We start from the raw sequence: 13245 nt of genomic DNA on the forward strand, positions 1-13245 counted from the left end.
CCAGAAATCATCAGAAATAGTCACCCTCCTTTGGACACCGCTAAGTTACATATCATAATCTAACCTAACCTAAACTAACCTGCAACTTCATCGTGTTCAACTTTTTTGTGTCCAAATGAACATAACGATGTCCAACTTTGCGATGTACAACTTTGCGGTGTCCAATTGCGGATGTTATACTCTAAAAAAAATTATATTCGCGCAAGTTCCAGTCATAGTTATTTAATGTTTTTTCCTTATCTAAAAAAATTAATGAAAAAAGGGAGACAAAAGAGAAAAAAATTTTCCATTAAGCGGGCACGAATCGCTGACATAACGATTTTATGACTTCACATGATTTTTATCATTAAATATCTCGATAATTGTTTAGCGTCTGAGCAAATAACTGAATGGTTGAGTTTTGTTTAATATCCGAATTCTATTTGCCAAAATTCAATCCAATCGATGATTTTCATCATTTTAATCAATTCACTGAAATGTTTCAGAATCCTTAGTTTTAAGATAAAAATGTTTCAGACAAAACTTGTTCAGCTATTAGGGGGAAAAAATAGTAACCTTGGTTGACCTTCAAATATTGTTCTTAAGATCAAGTCAAAGTCACCTAAAAACTTTTGAATAAAAATTTTCATTTTTTATTTTACATTCTTATAGCTAAACCTTTTTAAAACACTACATATTTGCCTTTTTGATCATTGCTGAGATATAAGGCTTGAAAGTTAATAGATCAATAGTGGTTTAGTCAAACCACTAGTATAAGTTTAGTTCTAATCTTTTGAAACACCCTGATAAGAGTTTATATCATAACAAAAGTAGTTGTATGATTATTTCTTGAAGAGAAAAGGTGAAAAAATGTCTTCTTATTCAATCAAATAAAATGTTGTACAAATTTGTAAAAGGTGTTAATGCGGCAACATGCACAAGAAATATAAACAAAGCGTATGGTAGTGATGTGGTAACCGAACGTACATGTCAAAAGTGGTTTAAGAAGTTTCGAAGACTTTAATCTTTAATTTGACGAACCTCGATCTGGCAAACCACTGAAAATTAAGAACGCTTTGAAGCAGCTGATTGAAGAAAATCTACGCAAAATCTCGCGAGAATTAACGGAATAATTAAATATTGTTCACGCAACTGTTTTGGATCATTTGCACCAACTAAACATGGTTTTCACACTCGATGTTTAAATATCTCATAAACTCAGCGAAAAACATTTAATTGATTGAGCTACTGCTTGTACTATTTATGTATTGTTTTTATAGCTTAACCGCTATAAAAACGACAATTTTTTAAATCAGATTGTGACCTGTGATGAAAAATTGATTATGTATAACAATATAATAAAAATAAGACATTGATCCACAACATGAAACTTCTTTGACAACAGCCAAAGCAGATTTGCATTAAAAGAAAATCATGCTATGTTGCTGGTTTCCAAAAACATAATTTAAGCTGCTTCAACCAGACGAAATCATAAATGCATATCATTATTGTCAAATAATTGAACCGATTGAAGGAGGCACTATAAGCGAAACAACCAGTACTGATGAATTAGAAGGGAATAGGACAGAATAATGCCAAGCCTTATGTAGTGTTTCAAACAATACAGAAATTAAATAAGTTTGACTAGGAAATTCTCACTCATCCTCCATTCTCTTCTGATATTGCTCCATCAGATTAATATATCTCGAGCATTACAAAATCATTTAAATGGGAAATAGTTACGCAGTTTTCAGGAAGTTTCGTAGAATTCTTTAGAAGACAACCAACAAACTTCTACGAAAATGATATTAATAAGTTGATAGATAGATGAAAGAGTATTATAAATAATGGAAGAAGTTATATTATTGATTAAATAAATTGTTAGTATGTAAAACTTATTGTTTTGTTTTTAATGTCAAAAAGCGAAAAAACTTCCCACTAATCCAATATCTCAGCAATGGTTTATTGAAAAAAGGCAAATAGTGTTTTGAAGATAGCTATAAAACCTTGTGGCCGTGATTTGTAGCTTTTCCGTAAAAGTGCAAGTTGATTGGCCACACATTTCTCGGACTGAGATCTCGGACCGATTTCTAGCTTCGTAGCCACAAGGCGTAAGAAAGTAAAATAAAAAATGAGGATTCTTATTTAAAAATTTATAAATGATCTTGATCTGACTTTGGACATATTATTTTAAGATCATCACCAAGGTCATCTTTACCCCTTACAACTTAACAACTTTTGTTTGAAACATTTTTATTTAAAATTTAAAGGCTCCGAAACATTTCAGTGGATTGATTAAAATTAGCTACTTTGTATATAATATTGGAAGGGACGCACATATAACACTCTATTATGAAAAATAGGGATAACTTAAGGTAAATATAAGGATATATTTTATGGAGCGTTAGCTCTTTCTAGAACATTCTGGAATTTTGCAGCTTCTTTATGGAAAGAATGTTAGTACTAGTAACTGCAATACAGAGCTAGTACCTAGAGCTATACCTAATTTCTCACTATAACACAATGTCGTAACACAAACTCTATAAATTTCTTTCAGATCTGCATTAACTAATCTGAGCAGTAATCTTACGTCGACAATAAAAAAAATCACGAAATATCAAGAACTTTATAAGATTTATTATACACTACTCACAAAAATTAGAGAAACACCAAACTTTTCTTAAAAAATAGGCAAACTTCAAGCAGCTGTAACTTTGTTAAAAATGAACGAAATTTAAATTTAAAAAAAGGATTTTAAAGCTTGAAACTTCTACTTTCGAACAGTTGCCATGAGTTTAAATTTCTGTGACGTTTGGTAATTTTTACATACAAAAAACTGCGAACTGGACAAAATAAGAAATTTTCTTTTCACTTTGAAGGTCTGTCACGTATCAAAAACAAAATCTGCGAAAATTCTCGACATTTTATTGTAAAAGATTGAAGTTTTCCCTACAAAACGCTTTTTTAAAATTTTTCTACGAGTTTTTGTTACTGAGTTATCGCCGATTAAATAAAAATTGGCATTGTTTACTTTGATTGCTCATAACTCCGGTAAAAATCATCGCACAGCAATTTAAAAAACGGATTCTTAAAGCTGAAACTTTGCTCTATTGAACGGTATACTTGCCCAAATTTTTTCGAAAACATGTAACCATGCTGAAAATGGATGAATATAACGTAAAAATGAATGATTTTTCACTTTGTCATTTTGACCTTAAAAACAATCGTACAGAATGACAAAAAAATTTGTTCTTCACATTTTTTAATACTTTTTAATACCATGAATTTGACAAAAATTTGCCGAATAGCTATAAGATTTTTTTCATGGTGGCCACTGTGGTTTTATGGGACAATACTAAGAAATTGCTAAATTTCAGTAAGATAAAATTGGAAAATAATTTTAATTAATGTTAAAAAATTGATTTCTAGCGCACTGTATTAATCTTTATTAAGTCAGCAATAACAAAGTACACACTTTTCTACCAAAAGTTGAAAAAATTTGTGAACCGCCGGCGTTAGTTTTATCCAAAGCGTACCACGTGGAGGTCGCACGGTCGAATTTACGCTTCGTTTTGTGTATGTGTGCGCGCGTGTGTGCGTGTGTGTGCGTGCGTGTGTGTGTGCGTATGTATGTATTATGTGGAGTGTATCAGTGATGAATGTAAGATGGAATGATTAACGCTAAAAAGAATTTAATAACGTGTATTTCCGCCTCTATTCAAAATGACTGCTCGCAATCGATTTCGCATATTGATGCAACGACGTATTGCTCTTTGAGGGATTCGCTGCCAAGTTCGGCAAAGAACTGTGACAAGCGAAGCCAAATCGACGATGTTGGGATAGTTTTCGCGTACTTGGCGCTCTAACATATTCCAAACATGCTCGATTGGATTCAAAACTCATTGGCGGATGCAATAATGTATCGATTTGATGGTTTCTCAGAAACTGTTGGGTGTAACGAGCAGTGTGCGTTCGTGCGTTGTCATGCACTAGGCGAAACAGTTGACCAATTAAATTTCTAATTGGTAGAATATATGGCTCTAGAATTTCATGAACATATCGTCTAGAAGTTAATCCTGGTGGAGGGATAATTATAAGAGGTGTTCGTGAAAATCGAGATATTCCTGCCCATACCATTACAGAACCACCATGAAAAGCTCGAACCGGTCTGTTGCAGTTTTCGGAATAGCGTTCTCCTTGACGTCGCCAAACTCGAGCTCGTCTGTCATTGCCAAAAAGGCAAAATCTAGACTCATCCGTAAACAGTACAGAATTCCATTGCCTAGGTCGCCTACTGACTAAAGAATGAGCATAATGTAATCGTAGGCGACGATGACGATGGATAAGGTATGGAACTTGCACTGGTCGACGAGCGTGCAATCCCGCTTCTCTCAAACGATTTCTTATCGTTGAAGCCGAGATCGGATGCTGTCGACCATAATTAATATCGCCGGCAATTCTACGTGCGCATACAAAGCGATTTTGTGTAACTTGCCGGACGATCATTCGATCTTCCCGAGCGCTTGTTTCACGAGACGGCCCTGACCCGGCCGTCTGTGGTATGAGCTAGTCTCTCGAAACCGGGAATAAATCCGATTAATGACGGATGGACTTACTCCAAACTGGTTGGCAACGTACCGTTGACTGTGATTCTTCAGTAGGAGTGACACAATACGAGCACAATCTGTTTTAGATAAATGACGCATAGGCATCGTAAAAGAACAACGAGCAGAAAACGGAAGGAGGAGAAAACAGAATAGATAAAAGAAAAGAAGAAATGTAAAAATAAGTAAAGGAATAAGTAAAAACCTTAACTAGTGATATATCAGACAGTATCAAAAATCGCCAATAGAATAACTCCGAACAGCTCAGTATACGTATGCGTATGTAAGCATAAACACATGTGAGTACGAATGCGCGATCTTAAGTAATGTAACTGAACTCTTTCACTTACGAGAAATGTTTTACGTCTTGTCGCCGCCTAGCGACAAGACGTTCCACTAGTTGCGTGCAATCCGTGAGCGCTCACATACACGCGCGCACACACGCGCGCACACATACACAAAACGAAGCGTAAATTCGACCGTGCGACCTCCACGTGGTACGCTTTGGATAAAACTAACGCCGGCGGTTCACAAATTTTTTCAACTTTTGGCAGAAAAGTGTGTACTTTGTTATTGCTGACTTAATAAAGATTAATACAGTGCGCTAGAAATCAATTTTTTAACATTAATTAAAATTATTTTCCAATTTTATCTTACTGAAATTTAGCAATTTCTTAGTATTGTCCCATAAAACCACAGTGGCCACCATGAAAAAAATCTTATAGCTATTCGGCAAATTTTTGTCAAATTCATGGTATTAAAAAGTATTAAAAAATGTGAAGAACAAATTTTTTTGTCATTCTGTACGATTGTTTTTAAGGTCAAAATGACAAAGTGAAAAATCATTCATTTTTACGTTATATTCATCCATTTTCAGCATGGTTACATGTTTTCGAAAAAATTTGGGCAAGTATACCGTTCAATAGAGCAAAGTTTCAGCTTTAAGAATCCGTTTTTTAAATTGCTGTGCGATGATTTTTACCGGAGTTATGAGCAATCAAAGTAAACAATGCCAATTTTTATTTAATCGGCGATAACTCAGTAACAAAAACTCGTAGAAAAATTTTAAAAAAGCGTTTTGTAGGGAAAACTTCAATCTTTTACAATAAAATGTCGAGAATTTTCGCAGATTTTGTTTTTGATACGTGACAGACCTTCAAAGTGAAAAGAAAATTTCTTATTTTGTCCAGTTCGCAGTTTTTTGTATGTAAAAATTACCAAACGTCACAGAAATTTAAACTCATGGCAACTGTTCGAAAGTAGAAGTTTCAAGCTTTAAAATCCTTTTTTTAAATTTAAATTTCGTTCATTTTTAACAAAGTTACAGCTGCTTGAAGTTTGCCTATTTTTTAAGAAAAGTTTGGTGTTTCTCTAATTTTTGTGAGTAGTGTATATGCATATCTACTTATTTCGGCAAAAAATTGACAAGTTACTCAATAGAATCTCCATTGTAATTGGGAATTCTCGAGCATATACCAAATTTTTAGTTTTTTGTTTCTAACTATTGCACTCTCGAGCATACATCAAATTTTTTGTTTTTTGTTTCTGTTCTAACTATTACAATTTATTAATTATTGTTATTCTTAAAATAACTGTAAAGTAAACTGTAAATAAAGTAGTGATATTTTATTATTGATTTTGCATATGTCTACTAAAAATTTTGAAAATTTAGGCTAAATTGGAGGTATATTTTAGAAAATATTAGTTTAGAAAAAAATTGATTTTTTTGTAAGCGTTGTTTTAATTGTTTAATATAGAATTGTGCAGTTAAAACATATCTGTCTTTTATTTTGCGTTATGTTTTATAAACATATCTAAAGGTGTTCATAATTGAAGGGACACTTTCCTATATGCTCTCGTAACTAAATATACTTACGGAATTACCACAAAATCGGCCATATGGTGGACTAGATGCATCTAAACCGGAAAAGACTTCAACGAAATCATATCCACATTCAGTTTCATATTCGAGTTGAAATGAAAGAAAAGACAGATGAACATTTTTGCCAAGCGGCGCTTCTATTACCCAGTCACAATCGGTTCTATGGTCATAATGATGATAACCATATCTAGCATGAGAATATAAATGTTTCACCTTATCCGTTGCCATAAGATGACCACCACAAGCTGTAATACAAATTAAAACATGCAGTTACACAATATATATCATGATTATGCGGGTAAACTTAGAAATCCTATACTTACACTTCAACTTCAACTTAGCTTTTAAACATTTCTTGATATTTCGGAATTAAAATTTTATGTTAAGTTTACTACCTGTCGTTATCAAATAGTTTACCTGTACTATGAGTTGCCAGAAATCCTTTTCTTTGCACAGAAGCATCGCTTTTAAAAACCATATACATTTGATTGCTCGTTGCAAGAATTGGATGTGGTTCCTTGGTACCACAAAATCTACCTAAAATAATGCTATCTGGCGAATCGCCATCGTAAATAGCAATATGATCATATGCACATTCCTGATGTGGCTCCATCTCAAAGACTTTAAAAACCTAAATGATGATTTTAAATCTTTTTTGTATTAAAATCGCTTTCCACATATGTTGCTTTAGCAAAGTATTATCAAAGCATATGGTAAAATAATTTGCAAACTTTATCTAAAAATAAAAACACAAACCAATTTTATTCGATGACCCGGTTTTGTAGTAAAATGCCAAACACAATCTTTACGGCCAGGATAATAGTCCGGGTAGTTCGGTGAAGTAATAGTTCCCGTAGGTGCAATGATTTCATATTTGCAACCACCTTCTTTACAATCATGGCCATTTTCATGAAGTGTAAAACCATTATGACAAGAACATTGATAAGAACCTATCGTATTTTTGCATTCATGCTGACATCCTCCATTGTTATTAGCACACTCATCCATATCCGTGAAAAATATGGTAGCAAAACCTGATTTTTGAACACTATTAAATAAAAAAAGATAATGTAAACGACAATATCCTGATATTCCGATTAATATTATGTATAATATAAACGACAATATCCTGATATTCCGATTTATAAAATATTTGATATTAAAAATTGATATTAAAAATTAAATTTAAGATATTAAATTTGATATTAAAATTTTTGTGGAAAAGTATATCATAGCTTCGTAATATATTATAAACATTTCATACAATATATATATACCCAGACAGCACAAAATGTCCTCAGGATCATCCTGAATATGTCCAGGACGATTCAGGATATTTCGAAGATATTTTAAGATATGATTCTAAATTTGTTTTATGAAAATTTAGTATGCATTTATAATTATTTTCAATTATGTAGAATATTTAACATAATTAGAAATTTTGAATATTATAATAAAATATAAATATCCCATAAATATCCACTGGATAACCACAAGATGTTTGTAAAATATATGGCCTGTCTATATTATATCAGATAGCTTATAACGTCCTAAAATTATCCTAAACACATCCAGGATATCCTGAGATTCCCGCCTCTAATTCACCAAGCGACCGATAGATAGCCAGGCCAGGTGTGACGTTCTCGCAAGAACCATTTGCGTTATCACCTTATAAATAACCATCCGGAAAACCGATTCGGTACTCTTTTCTTGTTCTTTTCTTTTGAAATCATTATTGCTTGAAGTGATATCTCATTCCAAAAGAGTGAGATTCCACTACACGAAATTTAGAGAGTAATTCATAAAATATAAAAATCTATTTTTTTACAAAAATGTGACTTAACTCTGTCTGTCTTTGAGGCACTGATATATAGAATTGATAAATACCCATACAGCACAGAAATCAATTAGGACATATATCCTGTGGACGTCCCTGCGACGTTCCCTGGAGCTTCTGTGCTGTATGGGTTTCGTCCTTGAAACGTACGAATAATATCCCAAACATATCCTATAGAAATCCTTAGGATATTTCATAGGATTTCCCTCGATATTCCAGAGGATCATATACGGCTATCATTTCCTCTTCCTCGGGACATCCAGAGGAGATCCGAGGATTAAAATGGGATATCCTCAGGATATCACACATGTACGTCCTGGATGTTCTTTGGATGTCCTTAGGACATCCTTGTGCTGTCTGAGTGTGTATATATATATATATATACAGGGTGAGCTTAATGACTGTCGCATTCTTTTACCACGAGAGATGGATTACCGACTGCAACTCTGCTTAACTGGCCGGCACATAGATGGCAGCTGCGTGGATCGACCGTGATGTACAGGCAAGTTAAAACTATATTCAGATATCGCACGGAAAAAAATAATTTAGATTCGCATAGTATATTTTATGCTATTTTAAGTAAATTTTGTCAGATATATGAATAGCAATACCATTTGTTAAGAATACTAATATTATTGAAAAATAATTTCGTTAAATTAGCAAATTGTTTACTATAAAACTATAAAATGAACTATAAAAATAAAATGATTTCTGTTCTACGTTCTGCTGTAATGTTGAATAATTGTAATAAGTTATAATATAATTATATTATAATAGAGAAATTTTGTCCTTATCAAATCATTAAATATGTAGCATTAGTAACAACAGCAGTTTCACTGCAACAGTAAAATTAGTTTTTTTCGTGCGTATTATTGAAACTATACATAAAATAAATAATATAAGATCTGGCATCACTGCATATATTAACATAAAATTTAACATAAAAATAAAAAATGTTTGCATGCCGTTATAAATTTACGGTGGACTTCCACACCACCCTTGAGGTTCCACTAATGGTGCGTTAGGTTTTTTTAAAATAGACCTTCGCCTGGAACCATATTGTACCACACACACACACGCGCGCGCGCGCGCGCGCACGCACGCACGCACGCACGCACGCACACGCACACACATTTTTCCTGACGAAAATAAAAATCGGAGAATAAGTCTAATGTAAAGAAAGAATAATAGAAGTATGTCACATGTTAAACATACATACAGTGGGTGGAAAAAGTATTCGTACACTAAGAAATTTTACAGAAAATAATGTATTTCTATGTAATAATAAGTAATAGAGAAATCATTATTTTATATTATAAAATCTCTTTCTTAATAATATTTCAGAAACACAACTTATATTATAATATTTTATACTTCAAAACAATAAGATAACAATATTTTCTCTAAAATTTCTTAGTGTACGAATACTTTCTCCACCCACTGTATGTATGTTTAATATGTGACATACTTCTATCATTCTTTCTTTACATTAGACTTATTCTCCGATTTTTATTTTCGTCAGGAAAAATGTGTGTGCGTGTGCGTGCGTGCGTGCGTGCGTGCGTGCGCGCGCGCGCGCGCGCGCGTGTGTGTGTGGTACAATATGGTTCCAGGCGAAGGTCTATTTTAAAAAAACCTAACGCACCATTAGTGGAACCTCAAGGGTGGTGTGGAAGTCCACCGTAAATTTATAACGGCATGCAAACATTTTTTATTTTTATGTTAAATTTTATGTTAATATATGCAGTGATGCCAGATCTTATATTATTTATTTTATGTATAGTTTCAATAATACGCACGAAAAAAACTAATTTTACTGTTGCAGTGAAACTGCTGTTGTTACTAATGCTACATATTTAATGATTTGATAAGGACAAAATTTCTCTATTATAATATAATTATATTATAACTTATTACAATTATTCAACATTACAGCAGAACGTAGAACAGAAATCATTTTATTTTTATAGTTCATTTTATAGTTTTATAGTAAACAATTTGCTAATTTAACGAAATTATTTTTCAATAATATTAGTATTCTTAACAAATGGTATTGCTATTCATATATCTGACAAAATTTACTTAAAATAGCATAAAATATACTATGCGAATCTAAATTATTTTTTTCCGTGCGATATCTGAATATAGTTTTAACTTGCCTGTACATCACGGTCGATCCACGCAGCTGCCATCTATGTGCCGGCCAGTTAAGCAGAGTTGCAGTCGGTAATCCATCTCTCGTGGTAAAAGAACGCGACAGTCATTAAGACTCACCCTGTATATATATATTCAGAAGTTTCACATTCTTTTACATCGTAAATATTTTTTAATTTAACATATTATGTGTGTATGTAGTCAATTTAACACATTATATGTATATGTATATGTTTTTCTATGGATATGGACTCTTATAGGGTGAGTCATTTTAAGTTACCCACCCCAATAACTTTCTTATTTTTGATTGTAGAAACAAATGTTTCGGACAAAAGTTTTATGGCTTCTAGGGGGCAAGATGATGATATTATTAATCTAATTGTAGATGGCGCCACTTTAGAAATTTTATCATGGCGGCAATGTTTTAAATGGAAGTCTATTTTTGTTCTCAAAATAGAAGTTGTAGCTGACAATGAAACGAATACAATGGTTTTTTGTTTTTTGCAATTGGATCATTTTTCAGTGAGTTACAGGTAAAGATCGGGTCGTGTAAGTTTCAGCACAGAGTACGGGATTGTACAGTACAGCGAGACTTCGCGAGATTCGATGTGCAATCGTTCTCCATGAGACTTCGCGTGTAATAGCTCATAGTCTCCGTTGCTCTTGTCACGTATGTTGAGTTATCGTATATCAAGTTTTCTGTGTTCGTGTTGACGTGTATTACGTCTTTTCGTAATGATCTTTGCTCGTATTGAAGAATACATCTACTGCGCGTACCGAGTCCATGCAGTAGCGTTGGACGATCAAGAATTTGTTAGACGTGTTAATTATCGTAACCAAGAGAACTATCAGTGTAGTCAATACTTGTTGAATATATTTACTTGTTATTCTTATGTCTTAGTATCTTTTCTCTCTGCTGCGACTGTCCTTTTCTTCAGCCGAACCCTCACCGAATTCCGTTCCGCTCTCGCGGAGCAGCCGAGCTATCGTTTTCGAGACATCTTTGTGTAATTTCGTATGGTGCGCTAATCGCACTCATTTTTCTTTTAGTAACTATCAGTACCGTTATTATCGCTCACAAATCGGTTTCGAAACCATATCTAATAAACATTAATTGCCCGTAACTCCTCACGACCGCGGCGGGCCATGGGCTAGTACGGTTGCAAACTTTTATATCATTTTTATGAATTAAATAAGTAAATAGATAAGAGAAAAGTAGATAGATACAAGGCATGAAATCAAACCTGTTGTCTGATGTAAAGATGATTCTCATGATATTGCCTTCAGATGTTATCAGTGGTGGTAATCGCGCACCACAAAATATCCCATGTTTTCTCAGAACATCATCACCAAGTTTGCTCGCCACTTCTACGGAATCGTATTCGCATTGTTCCTGGTATATATTATTACCTTCGAGATCAAAATGTGTAAAATTTAGAGTGATGCGATATTGAGGTGGTGCAACAATTTCCCAGATACAATTTTTATTTCCTGGGTATGTTTCAGGAAAAGATGGACTCGTAATGGTACCGTTACTATCATCAAAAACTCCACCGCAAGCATCTGTTAAAATAAAACTTTATTACTGCTGAAGTAGTTATATTAGATTTTTCCAGCTCTGAAAGAATTGTTTTTTTACCTTCACAATGTTTGCCATCGGAGTGTAACTCGTAACCAATTTTACAAGAACATTCGTAACCACCGAGTGTATTGATACAGTCATGCTCGCAACCGTGATCCGTTAATACGCATTCGTCGAATTCTTAAATATCATATCAGCATTATGTACTTATTCTTATATTTTTATATTATATAATGATTGCAATAGGCACTATTCGCAACGAGTTACAAAACAGATATTGTTGATTTTGTTATATTACATACCTTTCATAAAAGTTGCTGAGAAACCAGCTTTTTGTACAGAAGCATCACTAACAAATTTAACGAGCAATCTATTTCCCGTTGACTTGATATCTGGCGGTATTTTATATCCGCAATAAACGCCAATTAAAGGGGAATCGTCATTATGTCCGTCACGCACTTCGACATAATCATATACACAATTATCATGATTCTCGATTTCAAAAGATTCGAACTTCAAGGCCACTTGATAATCTTGAGGTACAGACAGCCTCCACACGCACTCTTTACTGGATTGATATTCTTCTGGATAGTTCGGTGACTCTAAATGACCTATGCTATCTAATTCAACATCACCGCCGCAAACAGCCTCATAATTAGCTGTGAAACCACGATGGCCACTTTGTCTACTAGACGTTATGTATGTCACCAACATACGACTTCCGCTCGATACTATTGGCTCATGTATCTTGCCGCTACCACAAAATCGACCTAAAATGAATGAAGAGCGTAAATAGATTATAGAATTATTGTATTATATTAAGTTCTTTGTGAGAAATGCTTACCTAATACGTGACTCTTATACCAGTATCCGTCTCGAATCTCAAGATAATCGCTGCGGCAATAATCACTTTTGAAGATATCAAGGAATGTGATATTCAAAACGATTCGTTCACCATGAGTTGCTGTAATCCTCCATTCACATCGCTCTCCATCTATAGGTGGAGAATTGTTTGGATAATTCGGTGATCCGAAATTACCACTATTCTCTTGAAAAGTTCTACCGCATTCTACAAAATCATCATGTATCATCATAAATCAATTTAATCAGATAAATAAATATATTAATTATGTATATTTATTTAATTATATATAAATATATAATAAACGTATTCAAAAAGAATAAAGACAAATGTCAAAGAAGTCTC

At 33.4% G+C, this 13245-nt stretch overlaps 1 protein-coding gene across 3 annotated transcripts in view; it reads right to left on the minus strand.

The window, feature by feature from the left end:
• LOC105283221 (tolloid-like protein 2) overlaps nucleotides 1-13245 on the minus strand; it is a 93934-nt gene that overhangs the window by 4372 nt on the left and 76317 nt on the right. For all 3 annotated transcript variants that reach the window (XM_011345819.3, XM_011345820.3, XM_011345818.3), the window contains 7 exons: nucleotides 12883-13107; nucleotides 12341-12808; nucleotides 12096-12218; nucleotides 11701-12019; nucleotides 7222-7513; nucleotides 6883-7096; nucleotides 6460-6710 (listed from right to left, as the gene is read on the minus strand). In XM_011345819.3, coding sequence (XP_011344121.1) covers nucleotides 6460-6710; nucleotides 6883-7096; nucleotides 7222-7513; nucleotides 11701-12019; nucleotides 12096-12218; nucleotides 12341-12808; nucleotides 12883-13107 — 1892 coding nt within the window. The remainder of the gene's footprint in view (nucleotides 1-6459; nucleotides 6711-6882; nucleotides 7097-7221; nucleotides 7514-11700; nucleotides 12020-12095; nucleotides 12219-12340; nucleotides 12809-12882; nucleotides 13108-13245) is intronic.

The sequence above is a fragment of the Ooceraea biroi genome, chromosome 9 (genome assembly GCF_003672135.1).
Source record: "Ooceraea biroi isolate clonal line C1 chromosome 9, Obir_v5.4, whole genome shotgun sequence".
Lineage (NCBI taxonomy): Eukaryota > Metazoa > Arthropoda > Insecta > Hymenoptera > Formicidae > Ooceraea > Ooceraea biroi.